Source organism: Dryobates pubescens, chromosome 7 (genome assembly GCF_014839835.1).
Source record: "Dryobates pubescens isolate bDryPub1 chromosome 7, bDryPub1.pri, whole genome shotgun sequence".
NCBI classification, from domain to species: domain Eukaryota; kingdom Metazoa; phylum Chordata; class Aves; order Piciformes; family Picidae; genus Dryobates; species Dryobates pubescens.
This window is the reverse complement of record NC_071618.1, coordinates 28,382,492-28,394,324: the sequence shown is the minus strand read 5'-3', so window position 1 is coordinate 28,394,324 and position 11,833 is coordinate 28,382,492. Positions and strand designations below refer to the sequence as shown.

The 11,833-nt window shown below is 37.1% G+C and overlaps 1 protein-coding gene across 1 annotated transcript in view; it reads left to right on the top strand.

Moving 5' to 3' along the window:
- The first annotated feature begins 735 nt into the window (after positions 1-735).
- Positions 736-11,833, top strand: part of PIBF1 (progesterone immunomodulatory binding factor 1) — a 133,272-nt gene continuing 122,174 nt past the window's right edge. The window contains exons 1-4 of the mRNA XM_054163097.1: positions 736-1,048; positions 1,937-2,037; positions 4,383-4,581; positions 10,278-10,397. Of these exons, the coding sequence (XP_054019072.1) occupies positions 797-1,048; positions 1,937-2,037; positions 4,383-4,581; positions 10,278-10,397 (672 nt within the window). The 5' untranslated portion in view covers positions 736-796. The remainder of the gene's footprint in view (positions 1,049-1,936; positions 2,038-4,382; positions 4,582-10,277; positions 10,398-11,833) is intronic.

The following is an 11,833-nucleotide window of genomic DNA, read 5'->3' as shown; positions in this document are numbered from 1 at the left end:
GTCATTTCTCCCGAGTAACAAGCGATAGGACAAAAGGAAAAGGCCTCAACAGGCTGCCCAGGGAAGTGGTTGCATCACCATACCTGGAGATGTTTAAAAGGCATACAGATGTGGTGCTTTGTGCCATGTTTTAATGGTGGGCTTGGTAACGGTTGATCTTAAAAGGTCTTTTCCAACCTAACGGATTCTCTGAAGTCATTTGAACAAAGTTTGTTAGTCTGTGCATCTCAAGTAAAAGTTGTGGTCTGCACCAAGTGCTCGTGAAAGGATGTGTGACCATTAAGAAAATTAGTTTAGAAGAACAATGGAGTCACGTCTTTAAAGAAGACGAAGGTGGCTGTCAAAGTATTCCTTAACCATTTTCTCCAATAAGTCCTGTTATGCCTCTTTCTGGATGTTTTCTTACACTGTTTGCCTAATGGGTCTCAGGAGTTTTTGGTACATGCCCTTCCAACAGTGTGAATGGTGTGTGTGCATCTTCATTTAGCTATAAGACCTTACTAGTAAATTTGATTCACTCTGGTGTTTAGCTTATTGCAGTCAAGGCCTTGGTTAATAATTACTTAGGAAGATTATTCAGGCAACTACCCTGTTTTTAGAATGTCTGTCTTGGGTGAACGAAAAAGATACCTTAATGTGATGCTGAGAAGTATTACTAGTGGTCTTGCTTAACTAGTTATTTTTTTTGTGATGACATAATGCCTTTTACTTAAATGTTTTGATCCTTACAGTTGATTCTTGAGGGAGCTCGTCTCAAAGTATAACTTAAAAAAAGCTTCGCAGATAGTGGAGGAGTATGTCACATAAAAGCTTTAAGGAAATCAGGAAAGTAAACGTTTCCAGCTCCTTGGAGTCTGAAGATATTAGCTTAGAAACCACAGTGCCAACTGATGATGTTTCCTCCTCTGAAGAGAGAGAAGGTACTGTTAAAATCACTAAGCAGCTGATTGAACGGAAAGAGTTGCTCCATAATCTTCAACTGCTTAAAATAGAATTATCTCAAAAAAACCTGATGATTGACAACTTGAAGGTAGAATATTTGACCAAGGTAAGGAGTGTTGTATCTTTTGTTGTATAATCTTTTCCTGGTTTTGATGTTTTCCAAGTATGGTAGAAACTTCTGAAAAGCATTTGTGAATTGCGTGCTGAAAGCCTACATTAGTTGGTTTTCTGTTTTGTTTTGGATTTTTTTGGGTAGGGGTGTGTTTGGTTTTGTTTGTGGTGGGATATTTTTAAAGAGGAAAAGGGAGGAAGTGAAATCTTGTGCAACTTGGCTCCAAATCATTGTACTTATAAATTAATGAGGTGGGATTGAGTTTGTTTTTTCTAAAAACAAAGGAAAAAGATGCATTTTCTGGTTTTTTTTAGAAATGAAGAATAATTTTATCACTAATGCAAGCAGCTTGACAGGGACTTTTAACCTGAATTTGTGAAATACTAGGAAAAGAAATGTGAATGCTGAAACAATGAAGAAGTAACTAAAATATATTAACATGCTAAGAGTAGGAGATTTTGTTGTGTACTGCTTCCACTAAGATGCATGAAACTAAGAAAGGTGTCACAGCTTTGCTATACTTGTGTGCAGTCCACATTTACAACCCACTAGGTACTAACTGGCTTTCACTGGCTTGCTGCTCTGACTTTAAGCCTGGTTTGAAACTGGCTAACAAGTAGCTATTTGCCTGAAAAAGAAACATTTTTTAACTGAGTCTTTTAATTATTTATTTTTTTTTATTCATTAGAGCAAAATCCCTATCATGATTTATGAAGCTTTAGCATATTTAGAGGTCTTGTTAGACAAACATGGTTGTGCTACCTGGGGTATCGAACTCTCCGCTCTTTTTTTCAGGTTGTTCTTCATGTAAAATATTGCAGTGATATTTAAAGTTATCAAGGTAACTTCTTTTTTCTTTCATTTCATACTTATATTCTTTAGATTGAAGAGCTGGAAGAGAAGCTTAATGATGCAATCCATCAAAAGCAGCTGTTGTCTTTACGACTGGATAGCCAGCTGGCATTACAGCAAGAAGATGCTAGGTATGATACAAGTAAAACTAAGAATTTAATCTTCAATAAGTTACTAATATGAATTAAAATTAACTTATGGACTGTTAATGGAAGCTTATGTTTTGCAGAAATAGGATTTCTTTTGGGGATTATATTAACATTTCCATTCTAAGAATGGAATTTACATATATAATATACATGCAATTACATTTGAATTCCGCTTTCACTGGCTGAAGTTTGGGGTTTGTTTTTATTGTTACCTGGATTCAAAATTTAATAGGAGTTTGGAGCATGAACTTTCTTAGAATCAATTAAGAGCAAAAGGAGTAGGCAGAGGAGGCAACTTACCATCAATTTAAACAGAATTTTTAATAACCCTGCAGCCTAGGTGACTCGGGAAAGGTAATTGAAAAATGTTTAGCACTTCTAGTTAGGATTGCTTATTGGTCAGAAATGCTTTCAATTGATGATGCAAAATCTTCCTATTCATCTTGTTTTCATGAAACATTTTGATTAAACTCTTAGCTCAAAATAGACTGGCTAGCAGACGTCTTCAAACTAGTTTGTCAATTACATGTTTTACTTAATAGTCTGATGTTGCAGTAGGGGATGTATCAGGTAACAGGATGTGACTAATTCAAAATCATTCTGTAGTAAGCCTAAAAGCAGGCTTGAGGGACATGAAGCCAGATTTGAGGTGAATTACAGAAAAATTGTTCAACTAAGAGCAGCAGCAAGCTATCATAAAAATATCTGTTATTCTGTATGCTTGTTGACACCAGAGTAGAATATTTTTGTTGTTCATAAGTGAGTTATCTGAGGAGTGCTCTGTAAAAAAGCACAGCACTTTAAAAAAGTGTGGAAGCTATTATTAATAGGCATTAAAAAAACCCCTTAATTACCTTTCCCTAGTCTTTTCATTAGTTTTTCTGCCTGTCTTTTACCTCACTTTTCATTCCCATTTAACAGAATTGTCTGCTAGGTGCAGAATAAGTTGTTGTGTAGCAGCTTTACTAACATGAGACTTTTCTTTTGTCTATTTGAAACCAGGGAGGCAGGCATTCCTGTGTAGTACTAGCACCTATTTTTAAAACTAGAATACATAGAATACATAGAATACATAGAATAAACCAGGTTGGAAGAGACCTTCAAGATCATCGCGTCCAACCCATCAACCAATCCAACACCGCCCAACTAACCCATGGCACCAAGCACCCTGTCAAGTCTTCTCCTAAAAACCTCCAGTGATGGCGACTCCACCACCTCCCCAGGCAGCCCATTCCAATGTGCAATCACTCTTTCTGTATAGAACTTTTTTCTAACATCCAGCCTGAACCTCCCCTGGCGCAGCCTGAGACTGTGTCCTCTTGTTCTGGTACTGCTTGCCTGGGAGAAGAGACCAACATCCGTCTGTCTACAACCTCCCTTCAGGTAGTTGTAGAGAGCAATAAGGTCACCCCTGAGTCTCCTCTTCTCCAGGCTAAGCAACCCCAGCTCCCTCAGCCTCTCCTCGTAGGGCTTATGTTCCAAACCCCTCACCAACTTTGTTGCTCTTCTCTGGACTCGTTCCAGCAAGTCAACATCCTTCCTAAACTGAGGGGCCCAGAACTGGACACAGTACTCGACTTTTTCAAAACACATTCTGACATAATTTAAAATTATTTAATTTTAATATCTTTTCAGGAATTACAGCTAAAACCTCAAAAAATACATCACTTGCCTTTGATTTAAATAAAATAAGAACTTTGAAGCTTGTCTTAAGTGATAGGCAGTCTCTCTCACTGTTTAGTATCTTGTCACTTGTGATAATAATGATAGCAGTTTTGGCTGGAAGTAAGGTTACTTGTTTTAAGTGTAGTAGTGTTTGTGTTTTTGTGTTTGGGGTTTTTTGTAAGTGACCCTGATTTTCTATGTGACAGTGGATAGAAAATGAAGAGTTGTGTGTGGAATAGGCCATAAGCATATATGTTGAAACATGGGAAGACCCAAACTGAAGTTACTACTGCTTATTTGGTCATTTAGTAGTTCCTGGGGTTTTGTGTAAATCTGTTCTGCTTTTTCATGTTGTTGACTTTTTAATTAGTAATTTAAGATGAATTTGTAAGTTCAAGACAGCATATGTGAAGATTGTCACTTCTCACATTCAGCTTTGTATTGTCAATGAAGTTCCTGTCTTTTTATGTGTACTGCGTGTGATATGATTGTGTAACCATGATGGTATACGCTCTTGTGCTTATCACCCAATCTCTATCTGCAAATTGTCCCCTCTGCAAAATAAGAATAACTCATTCACTCCTGTGCCTAGGGTACTGTGAAGGTTTGTCACTAGTGTTGCTCACAACTTCATATCTTCTGTTTTCAAATCAACCTTGAAGAAAACATCAGGCTCTAATGAAACAAGAAATGGAAACTCTTTTATTGAGACAAAAGCAACTGGAGGAAACAAATCACCAACTAAGGGAGAGGGCTGGAGATATCCGTCGTAGTTTGCGAGACTTGGAATTGACAGATCATAGCTATGAGAAGCTGAAGTCTCTTCCTGAAGATCAGCTTTCTATCCCTGAATATGTTTCTGTGAGTATTGTGTTTTGTCTTGGTTTAAGATACAGCTGTACACTGGATCTGGCTGGGATGGAGTTAACTTTATTCGTAGCAGTCTGAATCTCACTGTGCTTTGGATTTGTGGCTAAAACAAATCTGTGTTTTGCCTATTGTTGGACAGTGCTTGCACAGCACCAGGACTGCCTCTGCCTGTCCCTGGCAAGGTAGGGGTGGTTGTGAGATTGAAAGGGGACATAGATGGACAGCACACGTGAAATTGGCCAATGTCATGCTCAGCAATATAAACTGGAGGTAGAGAAAGAAAGAAGGAGGTGGGAAGAAGGCTTTCAAGGTAGTTATTGCTCAGAAAATGCCTGAGCATCAGTTTGCTTGTTGGAGGTGGTGAGTAATTGTCTTTGTGTGGATTTTTTTGTTTTTGTTTTGGTGGTTTATGGGTGGGTGTTGTGTTGGGTTTTTTAGGGGGGTGGGGTGGGTGTTTGTGTGTTTGGTTGGGATTTGGGTTTTTTTTGTGTGTGTGTGTTTTGGTTTTCTTTTTCCTCCATACTTGCTACCTGAATTTTTGTGCTTTTCTTCTCCGTGTCTCCTCTGTCCTGCTCCCACTGGAGACAGCAAGTTAGTGAAAAGCCATGTGGGTGCTTGACTGTTAGCCAGAGTCAACCCACCACAAACTGTAAATTGCTTTATTTAGAAATTCAGGGATGTGCATGTAGTATTCAGTCTATACTCTTAGAATTCTTATTCTTCCCCAACTAGAAATGAAGGAGCTTCAGAGGCACATGTGCTTCTGGATCAGTCCATTATGACTGGATTCCAGTAAAGAGGGGCACCCCTTAATCCCAAACTAGGATGTCTTAAGAACAGAACTAATGATGTGCTTCTAAAAAGGTGAAGTAGATGGAGCATTAGAATTAAATGGTGGGCACACATTGATGATAGGAAATACACCAGCTGAAAACAGGGATTTGACTTGCCGTGCCAGCGCCACAGGTTAAAATGGCTCTTGCAAACATCTCTTACCTTTCCCTCCTGCTTTCCATCTGGCTCTTTTCTATCTGACTAAACACAGAAGATATGCTTTATCTTAAATATATTTTAGTACTAATTTTCTCTATTTAAGACATTTGTTACTTGTAGCTTAGGGGTAGATGGAAGGGCAGAGGGATATTCTGCTTATACCAGAAAGACAATGCCTTCAGACTGTAGGACATGTCCAGAGCATCCTGGCTCACTTCTGAGAAAGATGAAGATTAAAGCCATGTAAATTTTAATTCACCAAAGTATGAGCATTGTATTTATTTATACTTATTAAGGAAACTGTAAATAATAGTGTTAAAATGCTTGGTGTGTTTCTTGAGGTATAAATGCTGTGCGAGTGCGTTATTTTGCTAGATTAATGTCATGGTTGTTGAAAAACAATAAAACTTAGCTTGGGGCCTATTAGGTTGTTATCCCCAGCCGTCTACTGTACCTACTGCCCTCAGTAGAGGTATTTGAGGGTTTTCATTGATTCCTGCACTCCCACGGTTGAAAAGGCATGTTTTTAATACAAGCTGAAATCCACATCACCTTGCTTAAAATTGATCTCCAAGAAGCTCCAGGACTTCAGGAGTTGATTGAAAGTTGGTAGAAAAGACTACGTAGCTGGGCAGGACATATACCAGAAGTTAGTAACCTTGCCAACAGCTTTAAGGGAAGCTCTCACAGCACAATTAGGGTGCTTAGATTGTGAGTAGAAAGGGGCTCTAAAAAGGTGTGAAGTGGGAGGGCTGAGCAGCAGCCACCTTGTACTCTTAATCTACTTTTCTTTTCTTCTTGTGTTCAACCAATAAATGCTTTTCTCTGGGACTCAAACTCCACTGCTTATCCAGTGAAGCTTCTTTCCTCTTTACACATTCATCGCTTCCTATTTTGAAGAAGCTTTTTCTTTTTTGGCCAAATTTATTTTGTGGCTTTTTTTTTTTTCCCCCTGGAGAAGACACTCTAAAGATAAACCATAGTGAGATGCTGTTTTCTGCTGCTTCTCAACATAGTTTTAGCAACCGGAACAGCGTGAACCTGAGACTATCAATCATGCTTTGGCATTACTTTGAGTTATTTAGCTGATACTGATATGGGGAGGGGGGAGGCTACAGAACTGTTTTGCATGTCCTATCTATTCATCTATTTGGTGTCTGAAGGCCAGGAAAAGTATGTTGAAGGGAAAAACTAATTTTTCTGATACTATTTTCTGCTTTGCTTGCCTAAGGAAGAATTGTGTGTTTCTGAAGCAGACAATCTCTGGCATCATATCTGCGTTCGGACAGTGTAGTCTGCTGATACCAGGATAAAATTCTTCTTATCAGGGAAGTTCTTAGAGAAAACTTGAGCCAGAATTTTCCAGGCTGTTTTTTTTTTTTTTGTTTTGTTTCTCTATTATAAAGCACTTCTTTAGAGTTTGCCAGAAGAGAAGTAAATGTATATCTAATGCTTGTACTCTATTTGAAATCTGGGGTGCAGGACAAACAGCAGGAAGTGCTCAAATACAGATTTGGTATTTAAAGATACTGCAAGTATAAAATGCTAGAACATGAGCTGTTTTGTCGCTGTTCTTCCACAAAGGGGTGCAATAGTGACATACTCGAGCAATGACTAAGCATTGTTTAATGTTGTGATGATAAATAAATGATGTTTTAAGCATCTTTCTCTTAGTCATGTTTGTTTTGTTTTCAAGTTATGGGTAGAAAATAATTTTCTAAATTTTTTGTAAAAATGATTTTTTAGAGACAGTTTAAGCAGTTTTGAAACAGGGTGTCAAACTGGTGCTTGGCAGCTGAAACACTTCATTTTTTCAGTAAAGCAAGCTTCTTTTGTAGTGTCTTGTAACAATTTGTAAACAGCTTGGTGAAATCTTTTATCTGTAAATTCTGTATTTTTCACTGTCTTTCAGTTGCATCATTTTGTTATTGTTGTACTCTAAGAAGGCACTTAACTGATGAAACTACTTTCACATAACTTCATTTAATAGAAGCCAACTTCCCTGTCCTCTGCATTCACCCATTTTTAGCTTGACTCTAGTTTTCCATAAGAAGTGCTAGGCATATGCTGAGGTTTCTTTCAAAACTGTTTAGAAAGTGGTGACTTTCTCATTACAGCAGATCTATGTAAATTGGTAATTTTAAAGATACTCAGTTGTTTCTGAGAACCTATTACAGGAATTCTTGTTTGTACTTCACAAAAAGCATCATGTGCTTGGACCTCTGAGTTATACAGATGTTTATTGACCATCAGGCAAGCTAAATAACAGTAACAGTTGAACTTCTGATACCTTCTCCTCATCTGCTGCCTTCATTTGCCCTTGCTACCAAAGAAGGCTGTTCACATTTATCCTTCATACCTGTATCCTGTATCATCTTGGTGTGTTACTGAGTAATCTGTTGTAGAATTGTTGTTAGGGAAGTGTGTCATGATGACCCAAGTTAGCTTTCCTAGGGAAATCACAGTTAAAATACAGTAGCTTAAGAGAAAAAGTGGATGTGGTTTAAAAAAATTCAATGCTTTAGTAAGTTAGGGACAAGGATATTTTTAAGGACAAAAGAAATAGATGTATGTAGTCAGTGAAAGCTGTAGTTAAGAGACTCAAATTGTACTTACTTAGTGCTTTGCATGCATACTTCTAAAGTTTGGTTGTTTTGGTTTTTTCCTGAGGAAGTAGTTGAACCCTGTTGTAGTTCAGAAGTTACCCACAAAACTAACCTTACTGTTTGGTTCCATGCAAACCCGTTAGAAGCAATGTGACTTAACAGGTGGACATGAAAAAACTCTTTCAATATTGAAGCAATAAAATATTGTAAGAAAAAAATAACTATAAAATAGTAAAGTAAGGGAATAATGTGTACTTAATTCACTTCCCAGATCAGAAACACCATTTATAGTTTTAACTCCAACATCTGATGATTGAATTTGTCATATGGAATATTCAGAGCATTAAGAAATAAATGATCATACCTTATTTTGGGTTAAAATGAATTCTAGTTTTAAAACACACCCTTCATTTTGTTCATTTAATGTGTAAATGTAGGCATAACAAATTGAGAATCCCTTGTTACCATCTTAAAAAAAAAATAAAATTGTATTGGGAAAGTTTGCTTTTATTTCCAATAAAAAGTAACATTAAATTTGTAGCAGGTGACCTATTTTAGCTTATGCTTGTTTTGCATCTGAAGGTAAGGATGAAAAATGAAGCCCTCTGAAGTGCAACGAATTCAAACAACTGTAACTTACAAGAAGTGTGGTATGTGGAAAAAATTGAAAACAGAAACCAAAAAAACCCACCACTTAGAAAACTTCACTTTTCTGCCTTACTATTAGTCCTCCAGTCATGTTGCACACTTGCTTTGTTGTATAAAGCAGACTACACCTTTATTTACATTGCAAATTTCCGTGGCTTCTGTGTTTTTTAGAACTGTATGCAGTCAGTTATATGGAATATACCCGGAACTTTTCTTTGTTGTCTGCTGTTTACAGGTAGCAAAACAGAAACTTGTCTTCCTTCTGCATGGAAGTGTAGTACAGCCTGCTCTTCAATGTTTATCTTTTGCTTTCTTGCATTTCTTGTATTTCTTCTTTAATCATATATCAAACAAAGCGTTAATGATGAGGGTGTATCAAGTAACTTTTGCATGAAAATCGTGCTTAATTATCTTTTCTTTTCTTTTCATCCCCCAAAACAAACATTTTAAGGTACTGAGTTAATCTGGGAGTACTAACCTCTGAGTACGTGTGTGTGGGTGTATATCAAAAAAGCTTTCTTCTTTGTTCTGTCTCTTTGTTTTCTACAACTGACTTTGTGGTTTTACTATGATTTTTTTTTTTCTGTTGTGTGTTTGGGTTTGGTTTGGTTTTGTTCAGTAGAAATGTGCTGGAAAAGTTTTATGGATCTTAGTTGTCTGAGAGAAGAGTATGTGCTTAATTTTTTTTTATTAATCCTTTTACAAGGCTTTTTTTCAGTGTTAACTTGGCAGAGTATAGCCTTTCAGAGGCTTAGCTGCATGATGCAGCTGAACCTGTATAGCAGCATGTCAATGGTGAATGTGTGTGTGGAGCTTTGTGTCATGGTCCTTCCTAGTTATGTGCTGTTCCCACTTCCTGTGCTTGCTCTTGCATTTTGCTTGGTGCAGATTCAGCACGCTGAACTGTCAGAAAGCAAAGCTCATCTCTCTGTTTCTACACACCCCATAAAAATTTATATTGGCTTGGGGGAAGTTAGCAAGTTCAGTTAATTTATTACTAAATAGGCTTTTTATCATTATTTTTTAAAATTCTATTAATCTAAAAGGCTTTAGAGTTGGCACACCTAAGGGGGAGGAAGCAAGTGGTCCATTAGCACCTCTATTTTTTTAATGAGGCAGCCTGACTGGGGACTGCCTTAGTTGAACAGAAATGGAGAAAATTATATCCTTAACTTAATTATTTTCTTCTGTTTTTCTTTTAATTTTTATGCAATGACAAACACTGATTATTTCTTAGCTGCTGCTCTCAAAGCCTGAAGAAAGATGCTGTGTTTATTATAATATTTCCCCACCTCTACAAGGCCAATCAGGTTCCTGATAGGCACTAGGAATCATTTGCTGAAATATTGCCACAAAATGTTCTGCTGATTTGTAAAAGGAATTGTAGTTTTGTGAATACAGTTTTTCTAGTCTCAACTTTGAATATGTATCTTGTTCTAGGTCCGATTCTATGAAGTAGTCCACTCCTTAAGGAAAGAACTAAGTGACCTACAGATGAAAAAGGACAGCTTAGTAGAAGAGCTAAGTGGCTACAAATCCCAACTGAAGTGTCTTACAGAGGTTTGTGTGCCTTAATTACCTGAAGAAATGGTGTAGATATGTATACGTACTGTGACAATCTCATTCTCCAAACTATTTTTCATGTATAAGAGAGACAAGCTTTTTTGCTGTATAAAAATTACTGATGGGAGGAGGGGTTCAGAAGGGAGGGAAAGGGGGCAACATGCTATGTATGTCCTGACATAACAGGTAATTTTGTGTTATGGCTACCCTGAAAGGCTTTCTCATGAGATGGTTCAGGGTACGTTCTTGGCAGCTTTGTTGTGCTTTTTGAGGACAAGGTTCAAGGTGGAGAAACTGAGACAGGAAATCTATCCAGCAGTAGTTGAAGATGCTGTGATGGTTCAGTGTGTAGTTCTAAAGATGGTGATGTCTTGGGTAGTAATTTGCTTTACCTTTTGTTGCATCTTTCTTGTTACGCTTTTCAACTATTTATATTTTAATTTTTCTATTCTATACTAAAAAGAATTTGATTTCAGAAGCACAGGAACAAATTATCTAAATGTATTTAATTTTTTTTTTTCCAAAGCATAAAGGAGTTGAAACAATATAAGGAAAATGTTGTTTCAAAGGCATTTATAAGTATTTGTAGTATTTATGTATACAGCTAGGATGATTTCTGCCTTAGTTTACTTCTGCATACTCTGGAGTTGCGGTAAGACAGTTTTGGATATCCAGAGTATATATATCAAAGTCATGGCTGGCAAGGACTTAAATGCCACTGTCATTTTGCTGCCTTTCATTTACATGAGCATTATCCTTCATTGTACATTTAATGTGCTCCGATTTAATGCAATTCTGCAGGAGTAGTTCAGCCATCTGAGATATGACTGACATCTGTGTTAATTTTTGCTGCAGCAATTTAACAGAATAGTAGATAACAGTAATTAAAGTTGTGCTGGAATCAATTTTTTTGGTACATTGACCTTTCTTTAACGTAAGCATTTCTGGGGTTTATACCACATGGTGGCAGTATCCACCCTTCCTACTGATTCAGTTTCCAAAGTTTGAAGTTTGCTATGCTTTTTCTTTTGATGCTGAAAGCGCTAGAATGTTGCCTGTGAACTGAGGTGGTTCTTTGAATGCTTACGCACTGTTTGCATAAGTATGCTTAAAATGGGAGACAATTAGAGTGAATTCCTCGATTAAAAAAACAAGGGAAGAGATCCAGATGTTGCAATGTCACAAGAAAAAGAGGCTTACAGTTGTTGATAAAAAAATATTCCTTAGGATTCTAAAGTTTTGGATGAGGTCACTTGCTGCATTTCTTCCAAATGTGCAAAAACCCCACCAAATCCAAGTCTTCACCTTACCTTTTTTGCATAGGAAGGGTGTGTTTTGGATGTTTAATGAGATGTGACCTGATAGGAGGTATTTGGTATATGGAGAGACTTAAGAGTTTCTGTATTTTGCTTCTGGCAAGTTTAGATTTGACC